At 44.0% G+C, this 24,009-nt stretch overlaps 1 protein-coding gene and 1 non-coding gene across 3 annotated transcripts in view; both read right to left on the bottom strand.

Moving 5' to 3' along the window:
* The window catches only part of LOC115478990 (transmembrane protein 116-like), a 51,399-nt gene extending 30,647 nt beyond the window's left edge, over positions 1-20,752 (bottom strand). Inside the window, exons 1-3 of one of the 2 annotated variants that reach the window (XM_030216693.1) lie at positions 20,591-20,752; positions 3,566-3,609; positions 1,621-1,684 (exon numbers count right to left, since the gene is read on the bottom strand). In XM_030216693.1, coding sequence (XP_030072553.1) covers positions 1,621-1,684; positions 3,566-3,609; positions 20,591-20,647 — 165 coding nt within the window. In that variant the 5' untranslated portion in view covers positions 20,648-20,752. The remainder of the gene's footprint in view (positions 1-1,620; positions 1,685-3,565; positions 3,610-20,590) is intronic. The other variant, XM_030216694.1, reaches the window with a different exon arrangement.
* Positions 5,965-6,036, bottom strand: TRNAP-AGG. Its single transcript has one exon. It is a non-coding gene; the product is annotated as a tRNA-Pro (tRNA).
* Positions 20,753-24,009: the final 3,257 nt, after the last annotated feature.

Raw genomic sequence — 24,009 nt, 5'->3', positions numbered from 1 at the left:
ATTGGAATGTTTTTGTGTTTCACTTATATATTTTGATATTTGTCAACATTTTCTGTCAATGAGAACGTACCATGCCAAATCCAAATCTATCATCTCTACGCCAAGGAAAGCTTCCTGTGGAGTACCTCAGGGCTCCCCCATTTCCCCTACTCTTTTCAACATCATGCTGATTCCTCTAGTGAAAACCTTATCCACACTTGGCCTGAACCCATTCATCTATGTGGGGGATGTGACCATCTATATCCCTTTCAAATCCACACTAGCCGAAATCTCTGACACAATAGCTGCTAGTTTTTCCATCATGGAATCTTGGGCTACAGCGTTTCAGTTCAAACTCAATAAAGACAAAACGCAGTGTCTAATCCTTTCATCCCGACTTCACTCACCACTAAGGATTTCGCGCTCCAGATCTCACCAATTCTGAAAATCCTTGGTGTCTTGTTGGAGAATCACTTGTTACTGGACAGCCAAGCAAAACTCATAACAAAAAGAATGTTCCACTCCATGTGGAGATTGAGGCGTCTCAGGCAATTCCTCTCAAGGGAGCTCTTCCGAACCCTTATTCACTGGTTGGTCCTCTCGCATATTGACTACTGCAGTGGAATTTATGCTGGTTGCCAAAATTTCATTCTGAAAAAGTTACAGACTGCTCAAAACACATCCGCAAGGCTAATATTAGGCAAATCACGCTTTGACCATGCACAGCCTCTTCGTTTTAATCTACACTGGCTAACCATTATAGACCATATTACCTTCAAAATCTGCTCATTGACTCACAAAATAATATATGGGGAAGCCCCTGCTTACATGCTTCATTTAATAGATCTACCATCTGGAAATCCTTCGGTAACTGCTCGATCCTACCTTAATCTGAACTATCCAAGCTGCAAGTCTGTTAAGTATAAGCTACTTTTTTCATCATCTTTCTCCTACATCAGTCCAAAGTCCTGGAACGTTCTACCAAGGCATCTAAAGGATATTGACGACCACCAACTATTCAAGAAATCCTTAAAAACATTTTTATTTGAGAAAGCTTATCCTACTAACTAACGCTTAATCCCCACCTACCTCAAATAGACTATGCCCGTTGCTACTTCAATCTAGTCAAGCATCCTTATCTAATCCTACTGTTCTTTCCTGTCTTTCTGACCTGTCGTGTCCTTACCCTCCTTGCATTGTAACCTTTTGTAACATTGTAAGCCACATTCTGCTTGCTTTAGTGGTAAAATGTGGGGTATAAATGTACAACAAATAAATAAATAAATTTGTTCATTTCTGATCTGAAGAAGGGTTACTTTCAAAAGTTAATCAAAAATGTATTAAGTTAGTCCAATAAAAAAAGGTATCATCTTATTTTCTCTTCTCTGTTTTATTTTATTTCTATTTATTACCTTTAAAAGTGGACTAACACGGCTACCACATCACTTTTCTTTCTATGAAATTAGTCTGTAAAGCGCACAATTACTGCCTGTCAGTTTGGAGTGATATATAGTAAGCTGAAATAAAGAATAAGGAATACAACCCAATTTGTCCATACTAGACTTTTTGTTTAGGTACACAAACGAACTGAATGCATGTTCTTGTGAAGGCCTCGCCTTCGTTCTTCCTCACAACACTTACTGGGTCAGTGAAACATCTTTTCTTGAGTAGGGATGCAACGATTACTGAGGCACTGCCAATCAAACTGGAAGAAAAATAGCAGAGTGTGACCAGGGACGTGCACCAGATCAGACAGCAGCACCAACTCAACGCAACTCAACTGAAAAGCACTCTGTCATACACTCCCACCGCTTTATAGTCACATGCAGTGATATACACAAGCATCATGGCATACACGTATCTTTATGTATGTGTAATAACATTGGATATATAAAGAGACTGACACTCAAATCCCAAGTTCTCCTCAGTAATGAGAATGACACACATATGCCAGAGATTTACCTGATATAGGCTATCTTTCGCAAGCAGACACATATCTATTCAGTTTACAGTTTATTCAAAATCTGAGTTCCGTCACGGGCACGGCAGCTTACAAATAGAGTGGAGGAGTGGCCTAGTGGTTAGGGTGGTGGACTTTGGTCCTGGGGAACTGAGGAATTAAGTTCGATTCCCACTTCAGGCACAGGCAGCTCCTTGTGATTCTGGGCAAGTCACTTAACCCTCCATTGCCCCAAGTAAACCGCATTGAGCCTGCCATGAGTGGGAAAGCGCGGGGTACAAATGTAACAAAAATAAAATAGATACTGTTGGAGATTCTACATGGAATGTTGCTAATGCAGGACGTTAGACTCGCAGAAGCCTGCGCAGCCACATTGGTGATCTGCAAGGGCCGACTTCTACATGGAATGTGCTAGTGGAATAGCAACATTCCATGTAGAATCTCAAATAGTAGCAACAGTGGAGGAGTGGCCTAGTGGTTAGGGTGGTGGACTTTGGTCCTGGGGAACTGAGTTTGATTCCCACTTCCGGCACTTCACTTAACCCTCCATGTAAGCTGCATTGAGCCTGCCATGAGTGGGAAAGTGCAGGGTACAAATGTAACAAATAAAATAGATACTATTGGAGATTCTACATGGAATGTTGCTACTATTGGAGATTCTACATGGAATGTTGCTATTCCACTAGCAACATTCCATGTAGAAGCCTGCGCGGCCACATTGGTGATCTGCAAGGGCCGACTTCTACATGGAATGTGCTAGTGGAATAGCAACATTCCATGTAGAATCTCAAATAGTAACAACAGTGGAGGAGTGGCCTAGTGGTTAGGGTGGTGGACTTTGGTCCTGAGGAACTGAGTTTGATTCCCACTTCAGGCAACCCTCCATGTAGGCTGCATTGAGCCTGCCATGAGTGGGAAAGTGCAGGATACAAATGTAACAAATAAAATAGATACTATTGGAGATTCTACATGGAATGTTGCTACTTTTGGAGATTCTACATGGAATGTTGCTATTCCACTAGCAACATTCCATGTAGAAGGCTGCGCAGGCTTCTGTTTCTGTACGTGCAGGACGTCAGACTCACAGAAGCAGAAGCCTGCGCGGCCACATTGGTGATCTGCAAGGGCCGACTTCTACATGGAATGTTGCTAGTGGAATAGCAACATTCCATGTAGAATCTCAAATAGTAGCAACAAAACAAACAAATAATCTCCCAAGCAAGTCAAGAAAGGAAATACAATTTTGTACAGATTAAAAAGAGGAAGGAAAATAGCTGCTGAGTGTCTCAGGTCTGCCAGGCCTCAGCCGTACAGCTTGTCAAACACCCTCAGAGTAAGTCTCTGTAAAAATGTACCTGTCAATATTCAGCAGTCAGTAATATTTTTAAGAGCTGACTGTTGCAAACTAAATTAGACCCACATAGTCAGTGCAGGGACACGGCTGGGTTCCAGGTATGACCAGGCATATGCTGGCTGCTGGCTTTTATGTGAGTCCAGGAGACCAGGATGATATATTGTCTGGGATATGCATAAGGGGTCTTATATCCTGGGCTCCCCAGCAGGTTCTGATCTCCCTCCCTCCCCCTTGAGTAATAAGACTGGTGCATGTGCACTTTAGAGACCCACCTGAGTGATAAGACTGCTACATAAATATAGCTGAGTGTGTAGATCTGAACAGAGAAACAAAAAAAAAATTGTTGTTTAGTTACATAAGTACGTAAGTACATAAGTATTGCCATACTGGGAAAGACCAAAAGTCCATCAAGCCCAGCATCCTGTTTCCAACAGTGGCCAATCCAGATCACAAATACCCGGCAAGATCCCAAAAAAGTACAAAACATTTTATACTGCTTATCCCAGAAATAGTGGATTTTCCCCAAGTCCATTTAATAACTGTCTATGGACATTTCCTTTAGGAAGCCATCCAAACCTTTTTTTAAACTCCGCTAAGCTAACCGCCTTTACCACATTCTTTGGCAACAAATTCCAGAGTTTAATTACACGTTGAGTGAAGAAAAATTTTTTCTCCGATTCATTTTAAATTTCCTACATTGTAGCTTCATCGCATGCCCCCTAGTCCTAGTATGTTTGGAAAGCGTAAACAGACGCTTCAAATCTACCCGTTCAACTGCACTCATTATTTTATAGACCTCTATCATATCTCCCCTCAGCCGCCTTTTCTCCAAGCTGAAGAGCCCTAGCCGCTCTAGGAATTGTGTGGACAATGACAGTAAAAGAAGTTAAAAATACGTGTATGATAATCTAAATGGGTACTCAAGGCAATGGGAAGTAAAGCAATTTGCTAAATGCCCTGAAAGTCAGTGAAAGGAGCAGGACTTGAACCCAGATCTCTCAAGAGGAGATGCACAGGATTCTGTTTGTTCCCTTAAAAAAAACACAAAATCGGAAGAGACAGCCCTTGAGTGGAGTTGTGGTCCAATGGTTAGTGCAGTGGGCTTTGATCCCATGTTGCTGGATTTGAGTCCCACTGCAGCAACTTGTGACCCCGGGCACTTAACCCTCCATTGCCTCAGTTACAAAAACCAAGATTATGAGCCCTCTAGGAACAGAGATAGTACCTGCTTATAATTGGATTGTAAGTCACATTGAACCTGAACTCTGTTTGGGATAATGTGGGATAAGAATGTCATAATTTGAAAAAACAAACAAAACAAACAATTCCCCACAGCACTGGAAAATACAGCGAGAAACAAATAGCAACTGATGCTCAACACTAACAGCATGCAAATTAGATGCATGCTGTTGCTGTTGAGCATTGGTCGGTAATGTGGTCTGAACATTCCTGCCACATACCCACAAGAGCAGTGCAGTAAGCACAGCTCTTGTGTTTTGTTCAGCGAGGGGGGGGGATGTGCTCCCAATCATTACCTGGCGGTCCAGTGGACCCCTCCTGACCCCCTCAAACCTAAAAGAAATCCCCAGTGGCATAGTGGACCCTTCCCACCCCACCCCAAAATAGCCCAGTGGTCCAGCGAGCTCTCCGACCTGATCCGGTGGGCCCCCAGCTGGGCTGGGCTGAGCCCAACCCCCTAGTCACCACTGGCCATGGTGATCTAGTGGAATCACATCCCCCAGACCCCTCCATATTCCTTTGGTAGGAGGAAAGAGGGATGCTGCCTACTCCCTCCTGCCTCTGGGCCCACTCTCTTCAAAATGGTGGTGCCCTGCCCTTGCCCAGTGCATCCTGGGATGTACTGGGAGGGGCCTAAGTACCATAGAAGGCATGTGGAGGGGTCTGGGGGGTGGGAGGTACTAGATCACCAGGGCCAGTGGTGACCAGGGGGTTGGGCCCGGCCCAGCCTGGCTTGGCCACTGGCCCGCCGGGTCGGGTCTGTGGGCCTGCTGGACCACTAGGCTATTTTTTTTGGGGGGGGGGGTCAGGAGGGCTCACCGGATCACTAGGTCTTTTTTTTACTTTGGAGGGTCAGGAGGGGTCTACTGGATCACCAAGGATTTTTTTTTTGGGGGGGGGGGGGAGGCTTGGGCTCAGGGAAGGGTTTCGGTGTAAGGGGCCAAGGTGTCCTGCCATTTTGACTTTCCTGAGCGCAGGCATTGACAGGAAAGTTACAGTCATTAGGGCAAGGGTTTTTTTTGTGAGATGGTTTTCTGTGCATTGGAGGGAATCTGCTAATGAGTTCATTTTAATACTAGTGAGCTCATTAGCATAAGAATTTTGGTCACTGCTTTGGTGCACGGTAAAGTAGTCACCAAAAGCCTCTGCATTAGCAGCAAAATAAAGATTAATTTAGACTGGCTAAAACCTGATCACAAGCCCTTTTGCTTTGAGCATCAACCCCTCAGTTCTTAGTCCATGGTAGACCAGGTGCCCTCTCTTCTATGTTTAGAAGTGAGAAACATGGTGAAGTTGTAACATGCTGTAGCATTCAAAAGTTTAAATTTCTCTTTTGTTGGAATGACAAATTTCAGAAGAGCACACATTTTCACTTACAAAATAAATGTTTAAAAATAGGACTGTCTGCTCACAAAATAAATGTTTAAAAACAGGGCTCGTCCGGGATTTGAACCCGGGACCTCTCGCACCCTAAGCGAGAATCATACCCCTAGACCAACGAGCCAGATATAAAGCACCTTTTCCAAAAGAATATCCTAAAATACAGATGTTGTTTTGCCTGCCACATCAGCACATACTAAGTAAAGTAACTATATTGCACTGCCCTCTATCCACTGTGCGTATGCGAGCACACAGTCCTTCAGGAATATGCTTCCAAGAATTCCAGACATCATCACTTGCATTTCTAGACACTTTAGCTCCCAAGTCTTTCCCCGGGATCAGGTAGATTGAAAATCTCTTTATCGTGTTACTGTACTACAGTTCTACGTGTAAGATAATCATGGTGTCTATGAAAAACTGAGATGGGCTGCTTAAAACTAATATTTACCTATTAAGAATTCTTTTGTACAAAATTGGAATTCGTTCTGCTTTTAGTCATCCATGGTTCATCTAAAGTTACATGTACTGAAATTATAGGGCTTCCCGTGCAAAGGTATTTTGAACACTTCAGAGACCGACAGACTCAATACTGTAGTGTAGACTTTCTATCTGTAAATCAATTGTTTAAAAAAATGCAACATTCATTATATCCTCTCTATAGTCACTACTACTTCAGAATTCTCAGTATTTCAAATGCACAATTATGGATTCTCCAACTATGATTTTTCAGTACAAAAGGTGACATTCTCCATTGTGTCTGATTCCAGTTCAGGGTGTTCCTATGTGTGATCTCAAAACTGACAGATAATGAAGTTCACTGTTTCGGAGTCAAGAATTATGGCCTTTCCTATTATGACCTCACAGTGCAGAGACAATATGATTCATTGTCTTGCATGTAAAGTCATAGAACGTCAGTGAGAGCTGGACATTTCTTAATTCTGAACGCCTGCTTTTTGCACGATCAGGAAAGATTTCAAGGCATCCTTCCACTTGCCATGTAATAGATGTGAACCATGGCCAAAACGTGCGTAAAAGTGGATGAAGTGTAGAAAGTATATTTTGAGTCTAACTAGCTCTCTCTGGGGACGGAATGACACTTGGCAGGGAATGCCAGATGAAAATGCTCATAAATGTAAACATCTGGCATTATTATACTGATGCTGGTAAATATGAGTCCAGAGCTGCCTGCATCCTGAATGAGAATCATCTCTCTAGACCAAGAAGCCCATGCTGCTCTTGACGTCCTCGCGGATGTTCCATCAAAGTCATTATGATCTGTTGCACAAGCACTTTTATGAATATGACCATTTGAACAGTGTTGTTTCATGTCATTGCCATCAAAGACAAGCAGAAAACACAAAGTATATAATGTCTTACTGTGTGCCGTCAATAGTGTGCACCATTCACAAAGAATGTGCGGTCTTAGTGCATGAATGTGTGAACCATTGTGCATGTGTGAATAGTGCATGCATACGTGAAACTTTGTGCAAGTATGAATAATGCATGCATGCATGAACTGGTGTGCATGTGTGAACAATGCATGCATGCTCAAACTGCTCTGCATGTGTGAATAGTGCACGCATGAATAATGCATACATGAATAGTACATGCATGAACCACTGTACATGCATGATTAGTGCAAGCACGTGTGAAGAGTGCATGCATGAGTGAACAGATGTGCATACATGAATAGTGCATGCATACATGGTCCTTGTGCGTGTGTGAATAGTGTGTGCATGCATGAATTATTGTGCATGTATGGTTAGTGCCTGTGCAAACCATTGCATATGTGTGCACAATCAGGAAAGAGTGTGTGATCCTTCCAAAAGAACATTCCCTCTTAACAACATTGCTCCCATGATGACAAAATGAAAAGGAAAAAAAAAAACCCTGAAGAAAATGAACATTCCCAGAAATGACATGGAAAATGGCATGTCACAAAACGTTTCATGCTGCACACCCCTCATCTTCTGCTATTTAGGAATCCGTCTGTATTCATCCCACTTTTTTTTTAATTCCACCACTGTTTTGTCTCCACGCAGGAGTGAATTCCAGGCATCCATCACCGTTTCCATGAACATTTTTTTCCTGATGTTGCTCCTCTACCTTCCTGCAGTTTTAAATCATGTCCCCTAGTTCTATAGCTTTGTTTCTTTTAAGTATTTCAACATCGGTCCGTATTTGCTCTGTCTCTCCTCTCCTCTAGGGTATGGATAAGTAGATTCTCAAATGTCTCCTCACATGTCTTCTGATGCAGATCTTGCACTGTTTTGGTTGTTTTTTCTCTAGACTGCTTCGAGATAACGACCTTTAAACTTGAACACAGTAATGAAAGGCCCGAGAGCTTGTCTCGACGGGCCCAGTTAAACGAGGGCTGGGCCCGTTCGAGAAGGCTCTGAGGGCAGTGGGGTGAAGAGCATGTGGTTATGGGGGGGGGTGGGGGGTTGTGTTCGGCTGATGAGCACGTGGGCAGCTGGGATTGGTCAGATCAACAGAAGCTGACAGCACAGAAGCAACACAGGCAGCTGATTGGAGGATAGGTTGCTGGGGGGCGGGGCTGTGGGAAGAGGGGCTCTGCTTCCTCCGAGGCTCAGGGTGTCTGATCCTCGGAGGCAGTTTTCCCTCCCTCCCACCCTCTCATGTACTGGATGTGAGGAGGCTTATCTGTGTGGTGTTGTAGATGTTTTTCAGGAATGGCATTGGAGTTTGTTGCAGCAGCAAAAAAGCCGAGCTACAGAAGCAATGGCTCATGGGGGGGCTGAGCCAGGTCATTAAGATGGGTCAGGTGACCCGGAATAATGTGTGGAGGTCCACACGGGCCAGGCCTCTTGCTGTGAAGGCGGAGTCGAAAGGGTGAAGAGTTGCGGTGACAGCCGGAAGTGGAAGTTGCTGCTTTGCTATCATGGCGAGCGGCGGAGGGGGCAACTGTGGGTGCTTTTGTTATGACAACTGTAGCTCGGGGGTGGGGGTTATCCTATACGGATGTTAATTGGAAGTTTAAATGTTAATAAATCAAGCTGCGGCCTATGGTTATTCCACAATTGTGTGCAGAGAGTTATTGAGTGAAAGCGTACGGGGGGGGGGGGGGGGGGGGGGGGGGATGTGGGGACATGCCTGGTAGAACGGGTCCCAGCTCCAAGGTTTATGCAACAGAGACCACATTGAGATCTGCACAGGGCGTTATTATCTCCTGTCTGCTGCTAATCCAACCTCCCTCTGGCTTTGGCCACTGCCTTATCAGTGTTTCACTACCTGAGCTCATCAAACCCTATCACTCCAAAGTGTGTATCCTGAGCCATGCATTCAGCCTCTCACCACCTAACCTGTACAGTTCCTTTGGATTTCTGCACCCCATATCCATCACTATTTATTTATTTATGTTAATTTATATACCGTGTCTTATTGCAGCTGCAAAACAGAACGGTTTACATATGTATAAAAACAATTAGTGTATACAAATAAACAAACATAGGAATTCCATTCATGACAGGAAAGCACAGCAACCAGAATAAACTACATAATAAAATCAGTACAAATTAAAAATCTAATATACAGTTAAGCTACCCCTTTTTTCTTTTCTTCATCTTAAATTTAATTGCCAAGCGTTCGGCCAACCTTCCAGTTTTTGCATGTTGTCTGCTCCCTCCAGGGTGCCCACTTTGTTGCCGATGCATCATCCTCAAAAGGCAAGCGTTTCCTTTTACGCCTTTAGCAATATGGCTTACAAAGATATTAACACGACTGATCCTTGAAGTCCTCCACAACTCAGCTTTATCACTACCTTTTTGTCATCTCAGTCAACCAATTTTTAATCCACTTCACTACCTTAGAGGAGCTCAGCAGAGGCCTAACATCGCAATCAAGACACTGCATAGAAGACTTCCTAATTACCTTCCAAGTTCTCTGAGTAAAAAGGTTTATTATGACAAAATGCAAATGACAATGTATAGAATAAAGGATGTTATTGTTAGTTGTAGTTTCAGGAAAACAGCTGATTGCATTAGAAAAATCTATTTATGTGGAGAAGTTAATAAATGCCACTCTGCCACTTGTCCCCAAATTTTATATATGGCACTTTAAGTTGTGTGCACTAATTAAGCCACAAGGCCAAATTGCGTGCAAAACTTAACTGATTAACAAGCCAATTGGTGCCGATAAATGGTACTTAACAACCAATTAGAGGCACTAATTGGCTTTAATTAGAATTTACATGCAAAACTTTCTAGTAGCATTCTATAATGTGGTACACGTAAATTCTAGTGCACGTGGAGGGGCATAATCGAACGGAAACGCCTATCTCCATGGGCGTTTATCTCCGAGAACGGGTCCGTGAAGGGGTGGGCCGAACCGAATTTTCGAAAAAAATGGACGTTTTGAGCTGGGCGTTTTTAGTTTCCATTATCGCTAAAAAAAAAACAAACGCCCAGCTCAAAAACGTCCTCATCCGAGCCATTTGGTCGTGGGAGGGGCCAGGATTGGTAGTACACTGGCCCCCCTGATATGCCAGGACACCAACTGGGCACCCTAGGTCAGTGCGGTGGACTTCAGAAAAAGCTCCCACATGCATAGCTCCCTTACCACGGGTGCTGAGCTCCCAACCCCCCTCCCCCAAAACCCACTACCCACAAATGTACAACACTACCATAGCTCTTAGGGGTGAAGGGGGCACCTACATGTGGGTACAGTGGGTTTTGGAGGCCTCCCATTTACCAGCACAAGTGTTACAGGTGGGGGAGGGATGGGCCTGGGGCCACCTGGCTGAAGTGCACTACAGTACCCACTAAAAGTGCTCCAGGGACCTGCATACACGCAGGCCTCTAGGACTGGTTGCTGCTATATAACATTGGCACACCAGTTGACACCTGAAGACTAATCTCTCCGAAAACGTCCTTTATTGGAATAACCGCCTTTACTCACAGTTAACTGCAGATCAGAGGTTGTGCCCCACTGGCAACGAGTCTCCCTGGTACTGAGAGGTCAGAGCTCGCAGAATGCTGTACAATGCCCTCTTTCAGCCACATTCAAGGGAAGAACTAAGTTGTCTAACGTGGCTAACACAGGAAAGGGAACTAAAACTGGCTTACAAAAATGGCCACTACCGCATGGACTACAACAGGAAACACAACAGGGCACACTCTGACCCAGTAGGCAGGGGGAAAAGCACCATGGGAGAAGAGCCTACCAACTACCAACATCATGAGACTGTAACACAAGCTAATGAAATCACGGAGCCCAATACCCTACACCCACCACAATGCAATGCTGATGTGACCCTGTACTGCACCCGAGAACCACATCTGACCCAGGGAAAGGCTGTGACAGGATCGAACACATTCTGTTGTCATGGAGGTGGGTACGGCATTTGAGGCTGGCATAGAGGCTGGAAAAAAAGTTTGTAAAGTGGGGTTTTTTTTGGTGGGAGGGGGTTAGTGACCACTGGGGGAGTCCGGGGAGGTCATCCCCGATTCCCTCCAGTGGTCATCTGGGCAGTTGGAGCACTTTTTTGGGACTTGTTCGTGAAAAAAAAGGGTCCAAAAAAGTGACCCAAAATCACGGTAAAAATGCCTTTTTTTTTCGATTATCAGCTAAAGACGCCCATCTCTCCTCGGCTGATAACCACGCCCCAGTTCCGCCTCCAACACGCCTCCAACACGCCCCCATCAACTTTATTCGTTTCCGCGACGGAGTGCAGTTGGAAACGCCCAAAATCGGCTTTCGATTATACCGATTTGGGCGCCTTTGCGAGACAAATGTCTATCTCCCGATTTAGATCACACTATAGGCGTTTTTCTCTTTCAAAAATAAGCTGGATAGTCAAAAGGGGGGTGTGGGCATGGGCGAGTTGTGGGCATTTCAAAAAATGATGGGATCCTTTCACTAAGACGTGTAGGTGCCTACACGCATACAATGAGCATCAAATTAGAACTACCGCCCGGCTACCGCGGGCCCCAGATGGTTATTCTAATTTTGATGTGCATCCAAAATGCGCAACAGAAAATAATTTCTATGATGACAATTACCGCCCGGTTAATGCGCGAGACCTTACCACTAAATCAATGAATGGCGGTAAGGTCTCAGGCCCAAAATGGGCGCGCGCTGATTTTTATTTTGCTGCATGTCCATTTTCAGCTAAAAAGGGCCTTTTTTGCAAGTGTGCACGTCCAATACACACGCCTACACCAGCGTGGGCCATTTTTTGCCATGTCTTAGTAAAAGGGCCCTTCAGTGCTCTATTATAGAATGCAACCGATCTGCGCCTAACTTAGGTGCAAGTATTTATGCCTAGTTTTAGGTGACCTAAATGGGTGTGCCTAAATTTTAGATGCAAGAATGGTGCGTGAGTGTATTCTATAAACTACGCCTAACTTTAGGTGCAGTTTATAGAATCACACTAACCATGTGGTTTTACGGCGCCAATTTTTAAGGCGCCATATATAGAATTTTCCTCCTTGGTGTAGAACTAAATGGATCCCTGACTAACCCCACAACTAAAGAGTACATTAATACAGTCTGTTAGGAGCAGGTCTCTCAGGGAAATGATAGAGTACCAATCATTGGTCCAACTTCAAGTGGGCAACAGCAAGATGCCAGAGCTGGTGGTGGGAGGCGGGGTTGGTGGTTGGGAGGCGGGGATAGGGCTGGCCAGACTTATACGGTCTGTGCCCTGAAGAGGACAGTACAAATAAAAAAGTAGCACATATGAATTTATCTTCTTGGGCAGACTGGATGGACCGTGCAGGTCTTTTTCTGCCGTCATCTACTATGTTTACTATTTACTACTACTACTACTTATCATTTCTATAGCGCTACTAGATGTACGCTTGAACATGAAGAGACAGTCCCTGCCCGACAGAGCTTACAATCTAATTAGGACAGACAAACAGGACAAACAAGCGATAAGGGAATATTAAATTGAGGATGATAAAATAAGGGTTCTGAACAAGTGAATAAGGGTTAGGAGTTAAAAGAAGCATCAAAAAGGTGGGTTTTTAGCTTAGATTTGAAGACGGCCAGAGATAGAGCTTGACGTACCGGCTCAGGAAGTCTATTCCAGGCATATGGTGCAGCAAGATAAAAGGAATGGAGTTAGCAGTGGAGGAGAAGGGTGCAGATAAGAGAGATTTACCCAGTGAACGGAGTTCCCGGGGAGGAATGTACGGAGAGATGAGAGTGGAGAGGTACTGAGGAGCTGCAGAGTGAATGCACTTATTTACTAGGGCTAACCTCTAGCACTTTTTAACCCTGTTCTTGGGAATCTGTGAATCAGCCAGAATCTAGGAGAAGACTTACACAGTTCCCTCCAGATTCTATAAACGGTGACTAAAGTTGCACATGCAAATCTGCACACATGGCTAATGTGCACGCCCAACTTAATTAACAAGCTAATCAGTGCCAATAATTAGCCAATAACAGCCAATTATCAGCAATAATTAGAATTTACATGTGCAACTTTCTAAGCATATTCTGTTAAACATGCGTGGGATAAACATAAAGGAATCCTGTGCAGAAGGAATGGATCCTCAGGAGCTTAGCCTAGAATGGGTGGCAGAGCTGGTGGTTGGGAGGTGGGGCTAGTGCTGGGCAGACTTATACGGTCTGTGCCGGGGCTGGTGGTTGGGAGGCGGGACTAGTGCTGGGCAGACTTATACGGTCTGTGCCGGGGCTGGTGGTTGGGCAGCAGGGATAGTGCTGGGCAGACTTATACGGTCTGTACCAGAGCCGGTGGTGGGAGGCAGGGATAGTGCTGGGCAGACTTATACAGTCTGTGCCAGAGCTGGTGGTGGGAGGCGGGGTTGGTGGTTGGGAGGCGGGGATAGTGCTGGGCAGACTTATACGGTCTGTGCCAGAGTTGGTGGTGGGAGGCGGGACTGGTAGTTGGGAGGCGGGGATAGTGCTGGGCAGACTTATACAGTCTGTGCCAGAGCCGGTGGTGGGTGGCAGGGATAGTGCTGGGCAGACTTATAGGGTCTGTGCCAGAGCTGGTGGTTGGGAGGCGGGGTTGGTGGTTGGGAGGCGGGGATAGGGCTGGCCAAACTTATACGGTCTGTGCACTGAAGAGGACAGTACAAATAAAAAAGTAGCACATATGAATTTATCTTCTTGGGCAGACTGGATGGACCGTGCAGGTCTTTTTCTGCCGTCATCTACTATGTTACTATGTTAAGTGGTCCACATAAATTGTAATGCAAGGGTCACAAAAGGGGGTGTGGCCATGGGCGGGTTGTGTGCATTCCTGAAAATTAAATGCACTGTTACAGAGCATGCCCAATCCACTCATAAATAAGACATGGCAATTTACACCAGGTTTTAGTTGACGTAAATGGCTGCACCTAAAATTTAGTTGCAGGATGGCCGCTATGTATAGTCTATAAACCACACCTAACTTTAGACAAGGTTTATAGAATACTGCTAAGCGCATTTTTTTTCAGTGCCATATATAGAATCTGGACCTTGGCACACAAGGAGCATAGGGAAGAGCACAAATTTCAGACAGCATATCAATAGCAAATTCCTAGGGCAGTAGCCAAAGCACAGAAGCCAAAGTAAAGCCTCATTTTCTAGCAGGCTCCTTTGAAGACATTTGTTCTGGCCTTATCAGTCTTGTATGCACATATCCAGATTCTGGAAGGCCTCTTTGGCTATACCGGAGTTTGCTGGTACCAAATAGACAATCAGAAGATGTTCTTTATGTCCAAAAGATGGTTAAAAGAAAGAAGTCAGAGAATTGGGTTAAATGGCCAATTCTCTCATTGGAGGAAGGTGAGCTGGAGTGCCACAAGGATCTGTAAACAACAACAACCAACTCATTTATAGAATAGCGACTAGCGCCCCCATTTACTGAATTTAGCCCTAAATGCTAAAACTGCTAAATTCTATAAAACTGCATCTAAATGCTGGTCATGTCCCTGCCCCATGCCTGCCCCTCCCACGGCCACGCCCCCTAGGATATGCATGCTACAGGAATTAGGGGGCCCTTTTACTAAGAAACGTACAACGCGCATCAAATTACCCGGGTGGTAATTCTCATTTTGAAGCGCGTCCAAAATGCGCAGCAGAAAATAATTTCCATTTTCTACAGTGAGGTGCTAACCGGGTAGTGATCGCCAGTGTACGCAAGCTGACGATTACTGCCCGATTAACACGTGAGACCTTACTGCTAAGTCAATGAGTGGCAGTAAGGTCTCGGGTGCAAAATGGATGCGTGCTGATTTTTTTTTTTTGCCGCACGTCCATTTTCGGCCAAAAAATGGACCTGCGCGGGTCCAATACATGCACCTACAGCAGCGCAGGCCATTTTTCGGTCTGCCTTAGTAAAAGGGCCCCTCGGTGCGCTGTTTATAGACTAGGGACATAGATCAATTATGCGCATAACTCCTAATTAGTCTATCTAATGCTTATTAAGATCAATTATTAATAGTTATTTCCATTTAAGTGCCAATTGAGCCAATTTGGTTACGCATGCAAGGGATCCTAATCTATAATCACATGTCCAGTTGTGCACTTATCTTTGGGCACCATTTTTAGAATCGGGGGGGGGGGGAAGCATTTAGGTACTAGGGTTACCAGAGATGTGCCACAGCTGTAGGATCTGAATTATTCCCTCCCCCCCTTCATATCACAGGATCTTTGCAGACCTGCATAAATGGGAGAACAGAGTATGTCCTGGTTTGGTCAGATTCAGCTATTAAGGTGAATGTTTTAGCCAGGCTTTGGCATCGCTAGCAAATCTAATAATTAACAGTGACTTTACTGGTGTTCCCTGGGAGAAAGGGCTTCCTTGGCCACATTTTCCATTCGGTAGAATTATGTTAAGCAATAAAATTGTTTATTTGCCACTGTGCCTTGAAAAGCAAACATTACATCAACATGCGCATTTCAACAAAGCAGGACAGGAAAGATACCTTTATGATCATGAGTTTCTTAAAATAGGAAATACTGGGTAAAGTTATGCTGAAAAGGCAGATCGATATCCATAGGCATATTGGATGCCCAGCCCAACAGTAGAAAAGCCATTAAAGCATCAGAAATAACTAAAGACAGTCAAAACAATATAAATCCGCCAATGGAACTCATGTTTAGGGACCTGAAACATTAGTAGAGATTGCAGAATTTGTAAGCATCTAAGTAACAGATATGCAGTCTCGGTAGTTTTGGGGTGTCTATTTTCCAGCTGTTTCTAAGGCAATCCTTCCTAATCTTTTTGTCCCTCTAGAGATGCAGAATAATGATGCACCTCTAGATAGCCTACTTAGGTTATGACACCAAAACAGGTTCTCTGACCCTATTTGGAGTCCTGAGTCACAGTTTGGGAAGCCCTGTTCTAAGGTATCTTAATATGCTGTCAGTTCATGTGTTCAGGTGTGTTGTCTATCTTTCTCTGTCCTTCTCTGTACCTCTGGTTGTTTATATGAATGGATGTACCTGTCTTTTTTTGTTTTTCTGAATGTGTATCTCAATGTGTTGTGCTTTGTTGTTGTGTCTGTATGTGTTGTCTCTGTCATTGTATATACCAAACATGAGCAATAAGCAATTACAGCAGTAAAAATATTCAAATAACAATACAAAGTATGTCATATTATACTACTTACAATGTCAACACAATACGTAATAGAACATTTTAATTGACAGTGAACGGTAGAAGCAAAGATGCATAGGCGCCCCGTATAAGAGGCTTCCGTTTGCGATGCAGCCCGCCCCCTGCCCCATGCGTTTTGACCTTTTATTTCCGTGGCAGCGACGTCAATGAAGAAAAAGACTACAGGCTCGCCGCCAGCGTCTCCCTTCTCTCTGCACACAGTGTCCCACTTTCTGCGGTGATGCATTTCCTGTTTCCACGAGGGCGGGCCACTGTGTGCAGAGAGAAGGGAGAAGCTGGCGGCGAGCCTGTAGTGTCTTTTTCTTCATTGACGTTGCTGTCACGGAGCATATGGAGGTAGCCTCCGCCCCCTTTAGCCTCCCCAAACAGTTGGGCTACCGACCGTCTATGCAAAGATGGAACATATAGGTAGGTAAGAGAGTAAGAGGAGTTAGAAAATAAGGTGACCAATTTAATGAAAGGTGCACATGAGGTCAGAGAGATGGTTAAATATTATCTCAGCTAGGGTAGGAGTGGATAAAATTTGTCCCTTCCTTTCTGAGCAGGCTACCAAAACCCTTATTACCTCATGCTTAGACTACTGTAACCTGTTTCTCACAGGCCTCCCACTAAGCCAAGTCTCATCCCTTCAATCTGTTCAAAATTCTGCTGCTTGACTTATATTCCGCTAGTGTCGCTATGCTCATATTAGCTCTCTCCACAAGTCACTTCATTGGCTCCCTGTTTCTGCATACACAGTTCAAACTCCTTTTATAGACTTACAAGTGCATTCAATCTGCAGCTCCTCAGCACCTCTCCATTCTTCTCTCTCCCTACACTCCTCCATGGGAACTCAGTTCATAAATCTCTCTTAGTTATCTGTACCATTCACCTTCACTGCCAACTCCAGACTCCATTCCTTTTATCTTGCTTCCACATATGCCTGGAATAGACTTCCTGAGTCAATACATCAAGCTCTAGCTCTGGCAGTCTTCACCTTTTGAGGCTGCTGTTCACTCCTTACCGCCCGACATCGCTGGACCAGAGTCAGCCGTCTGCTAACAAGTGCATGTGTTGCATCGGCCAATGTCCAGAGAGTGAGCCTCGACAAGGCAACTGACCAAAGGATGAAAGTGTTTGGATCTTAAGAAACAAAAGTGACCGGCGACCAGGATAGGCGAATGGTCAGGATTCCTGGTTCCCACCGCCGCGGCCTGGGTTTGACTCCTGGGATGGGAACTGGAGGTGAGGTGAGAAGACAGCGTGGTAAGTACTTCATTTCACTTTGTGGGGATTGTCTTTGTATTCTTTTATTTGTGCTTTCTCTCTCTCTCTCTCTCTTTCATTCTAAGACTTTAGATTAGAATCTGTTTAGTTGTAGTTAAGCAGACTGCATTGGAACAGGTCTCCACGGCAGTGCCAGCTTATAGAAATGAAATTTTAAAGTGCCACCAGAAATGGGTTAATGGAACTAAAAATCTGAGCATTAATTGGCCTCAGTCAGGCAGTTTTGACAAAGAAATTCTAACAGCTTTGAAATTGTGGATAGAATGTACCAAGACTAACAAATATAGTGGGGCACAGACAGATTCAGCAAGGTACAGTGAGGACAGACTACACACAGAAACCAGATTTCTCACAGTTCTAGTGTTGGAGCTGTGGGCAAATAGGACACGTAGGCAGAGGCTGCGGGACCAGGGGACAGCGAGATGCAGGTCCAGCCCCCAAATATCAGGCACTGGGAAGGGGGAATTTTCGATCCCCAGGGAATCCCAGGGGAAGTTCAGGGCTCCAGTGACTAGCTCAGCAGCAGGTACTACATGGAATGTTGCTAGTGGAATAGCAAACGTATTTACAATATCAATGTCTCTGGTAACATTCAACCACTTGTATACACAAACCAGGACTCTTAGCCACCAACTTCAAGAAAGTGCTAGCAAAACAGTTCACACCAGTATAATGTGGCAGATCTATAATTTATATGTATAGAGTACCCTCAGATATAAACCACTGTAACTGCAGTCAATAATGCTGCTAAAAAGTGGCATAGCACTTCTTTCATTGGGTAACTCTGACAATTTTTTGGGAAGAGCAACATATGCTCATTTTTTTATGCATCCCAAACACCACAGTGCTATAAAATCACTTGTAACTTTTAAAATAGTATATACTAGGTGAAAACTGTGCACTTATCTTTTGAGTTCTTGCCTCCCAGGCAGAACTATCTTGCCTTGTTAAAACATTTATCAGTTGCCTTTCCCTGGGGCAACAAATTCCAGAGTTTAATTACACTTTGAGCTGCTTCAGTGGGTTAGTTTTGCACATACAGTGACAGGAATGAACCTCGCTCCTAAGTCAGGGTACCTGGAGTATGATTTCAGTCCATCAAATTTACTGATAAATGTTTTAACAAGGCAAGATAGTTCTGCCTGGGAGGCAAGAACTCAAAAGATAAGTGCACAGTTTTCACCTAGTATATACTATTTTAAAAGTTACAAGTGATTTTATAGCACTGTGGTGTTTGGGATGCATAAAAAAATGAGCATATGTTGCTCTTCCCAAAAAATTGTCAGAGTTACCCAATGAAAGAAGTGCTATGCCACTTTTTAGCAGCATTATTGACTGCAGTTACAGTGGTTTATATCTGAGGGTACTCTATACATATAAATTATAGATCTGCCACATTATACTGGTGTGAACTGTTTTGCTAGCACTTTCTTGAAGTTGGTGGCTAAGAGTCCTGGTTTGTGTATGCTAGTGGAATAGCAACATTCCATGTAGAATCTCCAATAGTAGCAACATTCCATGTAGAATCTCCAATAGTATCTATTTTAGTTTTGTTACATTTGTACCCTGAGCTTTCCCACTCATAGCAGGCTTAATGCGGCTTACATATTATATACAGGTACTTATGCTTGTCACTGGACGGTAGTTTGCAGGCGATGTTACGTCTAGCCCAGATCCCTTCAGATAAGTAGTAGTACTTCAGTAAGCAGTAGCTGTTTCTTTATGTGCCAGAGGCAATTTACATAAGAACGTAAAAGTTGCCATACTGGGAAAGACTGAAGGTCAAACAAGCCCAGTATCCTGTTTCCAACAGTGGCCAATCCAGGTCACAAGTACCTGGCAAGATCCCAGAACAGTAAAACAGATTTTATGCTACTTATCCTAGAAATAAGCAGTGGATTTTCCCAAGTCCATCTTAATAATGGCTTATAGACTTTTCATTTAGGAAGTTATCCAAACCTTTTTTAAACTCTGCTAAGCTAACTGCTTTTAGCACATTCTCTGGCAACAAATTCCAGAGTTTAATTACACTTTGAGCTGCTTCAGTGGGTTAGTTTTGCACATACAGTGACAGGAATGAACCTCGCTCCTAAGTCAGGGTACCTGGAGTATGATTTCAGTCCATCAAATTTACCGCTATCGCTTGCTGTAGTACTTGCAATGTGAAATGTTACACGTTTAGGCACTTTATCCAGGTGTTTGGAAATTCTTTTTTGATCAAGCCTGTGACACCCAAAAAGTAAGGAAATATTTCTGTATCGTTCTGCCACATTTTCTTGGTACTTGAGGAGTTTCTCTTTCTCTCAACATGATTAACGGAGTAGTCGCTGAGAACTGGCATCCCAATAATGTACAACTTTCTTTAAATCAATCACCTTAATTTCTAACTACTTTCTTACCTATCTATATGTTATATCTTTGCTATACCCTTCGCTATCACTTATAATGTTCTATTACATATTGTGTTGACATTGTAAATAGTAAATACTATTGTAAATAGTATACCAAGCCATACTTTGTATTGTTTTTGAATATTTTTACTGCTGCAATTGTCTACTGCTCATGTTTGATCTATTCTTACTGTATACCGCCTTCAGTGAATTCCTTGAAAAAGGCGGTAAATAAATCCTAATAAATAATCAATGCCGTTCTGGAGTTTCTTCTCTTTTACCACTATGTCCGATTTTCTTTTTCTATGTGTTCATGTGAGTCTGTGTGTTTAATCTATGTGTATGCCCTTGTATCTCTTTACATGTTCTGTATCTCTCTCTCTCTGCAGGGGTTTCCCTACACATGTATACATGTCTGCACAAACCTCTTCATTACACAGTGCTCCTGAGGTGCTGCTGTTCTCTCTGTCCTGGGCATCCATGTTATCGGTAGGTCTGTCTTTGTGCCAGGCAAACACGGAACATTCCTTCTCTTGGCAGATTGCAGAGCAGAATGCTAACTTTTTGCCTGTAGCACAGCACTCTCTGCTCACCTTTCTCAGGGGGTGGCACTGAAAGGGCAGCAGCTTGAGGAACTGGCTGGGCTGGGCACTTGCTGCTGCAGGACAGGGAGGAGTCTCTTCCTGTTATTGTCAGTTTTCCTAAAGTCCTTGAGCACCCCGTTTTCTCACCCCTCTGCTGCAGGATTCAGGAGCTCTGATCCGACCGGTCTCTGTTTATGTACACACAGTCCACATTGCTCAGCCCTGACATGAACCGCTTCCAAGTTCCAGCCCTTCTGTTTGCTCCTCTGCATCTGAAGTTTTGAGTTCCATTAGTAACATCTATGGTTTATTTATTTTTATGTTCAACAACATTTTATTCAAGAAAAATACAACAGAAAAGAACAACCTGATGAGTAAAGAACCTTACAAGTAAATGAAACCCCCCCATCCCCACTCCCCCCCCAAATCCTACCCACCCCCAGAATGATCAGTGTTATCTCCAGGAGATTATCGTTTATTTATGTTACTATACCGTCACTTATTGCTTGGCAAATCAGAACGGTTTACATGTTAATACAATAAAAAACACATACATTAAAACTATTTAGAACTCCATTTAAAATAGGATAGAAGACAGACAAAACTTTCAAACTAAAAGAGGAGTGGCCTAGTGGTTAGGATGGTGGACTTTGGTCCTGGGGAACTGAGGAACTGAGTTTGATTCCCGGCACAGGCAGCTCCTTGTGACTCTGGGCAAGTCACTTAACCCTCCATTGCCCCATGTAAGCCGCATTGAGCCTGCCATGAGTGGGAAAGCGCAGGGTACAAATGTAACAAAAATAAAATAGATACTATTGGAGATTCTACATGGAATGTTGCTATTCCACTAGCAACATTCCATGTAGAAGGCTGCGCAGGCTTCTGTTTCTGTGAGTCTGACATCCTGAGCCTGCGTGGCCACATTGGTGATCTGCAAGGGCCGACCTCTACATGGAATGTTGCTAGTGGAATAGCAACATTCCATGTAGAATCTCCAATAGCAGCAACAGTGGAGGAGTGGCCTAGTGGTTAGGGTGGTGGACTTTGGTCCTGAGGAACTGAGTTCAATTCCCAGCACAGGCAGCTTCTTGTGACTCTGGGCAAGTCACTTAACCCTCCATTGCCCCATGTAAGCCGCATTGAGCCTGCCATGAGTGGGAAAGTGTGGGGTGCAAATGTAACAAAAATAAATCAACTTAAACAACAGACACACATCAAATAACGACACCAGCAATTAAAAACTACTAAAGACCTGTCAAAAACTCAGTCAGTCATGAAAATTGATAGGTAGTAGTGTGGTTTTTTTTTTTTTTTTGTTGCACCTTCCCTTTGGTGTTTCAATTATTTTTATTAGTTTTAAGTGTGACATCCATCCAAATGCATTACAAAGCACAAAGTCTCCAATGACCTATTACTGGCTAAATCCAGAGGTCAATATTCCATCCTCATTCTTCTTGATCTTTCCGCTGCTTTTGACACTGTCGATCACAGCATACTTCTCGATACCCTGTCCTCACTTGGATTCCAGGGCTCTGTCCTTTCCTGGTTCTCTTCCTACCTCTCCCTCCGCACCTTTAGTGTTCACTCTGGTGGATCCTCTTCTACTTCTATCCCTCTGCCTGTCGGCGTACCTCAGGGTTCTGTTCTTGGTCCCCTCCTCTTTTCTATCTACACTTCTTCCCTTGGTTCATTAATCTCATCCCATGGCTTTTCCTACCATCTCTATGCTGATGACTCCCAAATCTACCTTTCTGGCCCTGATATCTCACCTTGCATCCAAACCAAAGTTTCAGCGTGCTTGTCTGACATTGCTGCCTGGATGTCTCAACGCCACCTGAAATTAAATATGACCAAAACCGAGCTTCTCATTTTCCCCCCCAAACCCACCTCCCCGCTCCCCCCGTTTTCTATTTCTGTTGATGGCTCTCTCATTCTCCCTGTCTCTTCAGCTCGAAACCTTGGGGTCATCTTTGACTCTTCTCTCTCCTTCTCTGCTCATATCCAGCAGACCGCCAAGACCTGTCGTTTCTTTCTTTACAACATCCGTAAAATCCGCCCCTTTCTTTCCGAGCACTCTACCAAAACCCTCATCCACACCCTTGTCACCTCTCGTTTAGACTACTGCAATCTGCTTCTTGCTGGCCTCCCACTTAGTCACCTCTCCCCTCTCCAATCAGTTCAAAACTCTGCCTCCCGTCTCATCTTCCACCAGGGTCGCTTTACTCATACTACCCCTCTCCTCAAGACCCTTCACTGGCTCCCTATCCATTTTCGCATCCTGTTCAAACTTCTTCTACTAACCTATAAATGTATTCACTCTGCTGCTCCCCAGTATCTCTCCACACTCGTCCTTCCCTACACCCCTTCCCGTGCACTCCGCTCCATGGATAAATCCTTCTTATCTGTTCCCTTCTCCACTACTGCCAACTCCAGACTTCGCGCCTTCTGTCTCGCTGCACCCTACGCCTGGAATAAACTTCCTGAGCCCCTACGTCTTGCCCCATCCTTGGCCACCTTTAAATCTAGACTGAAAGCCCACCTCTTTAACATTGCTTTTGACTCATAACCACTTGTAACCACTTGCCTCCACCTACCCTCCTCTCTTCCTTCCCGTTCACATTAATTGATTTGATTTGCTTACTTTACTTATTTTTTGTCTATTAGATTGTAAGCTCTTTGAGCAGGGACTGTCTTTCTTCTATGTTTGTGCAGCGCTGCGTATGCCTTGTAGCGCTATAGAAATGCTAAATAGTAGTAGTAGTAGTAGTAGCCATTCCACAAAAAGAACCATAAGATAACAAACAGAGAATTACAATAGTAGTATAGATCATAAGATCGAATTAAGTATACAACTGGTATTAAAAAATGGAAGAGGCATAAAAATAAATGATAACTTGGAGGAAAAAATAAACAAAGGACAAAGGGGAAAATGAAGAAAGGGGAAAAGGGGATCAGGCGGTTGTGCCCAGATGACTACCCAACAGGATTTGATTCTACCCAACAGGATTTGATTCCAAATATTGCTGCAGTGTAGTAGTGTGTTTTAAGCGCTACCCAAAAACTAGAATATGATTCCTCCAATCTAATAGGCTTAGCCAACGAATTCCATAATGCTGGAGGTAGAAAATAAAAAGACCAACAGTGAGTGGATTCCCATCTTGCCTTAGAAGGCGGGGGCAAGACCAGTCTATTATTGGTTAATGAACGGAGAGTACAGGCAGGTGTGTAAAGGATAGTCAAGGCTGCAAGATAGGATGGGG

Source organism: Microcaecilia unicolor, chromosome 10 (assembly GCF_901765095.1).
Source record: "Microcaecilia unicolor chromosome 10, aMicUni1.1, whole genome shotgun sequence".
NCBI classification, from domain to species: domain Eukaryota; kingdom Metazoa; phylum Chordata; class Amphibia; order Gymnophiona; family Siphonopidae; genus Microcaecilia; species Microcaecilia unicolor.
The sequence above is the reverse complement of the archived record's forward strand: the minus strand, read 5'-3'. Positions and strand labels throughout refer to the sequence as shown.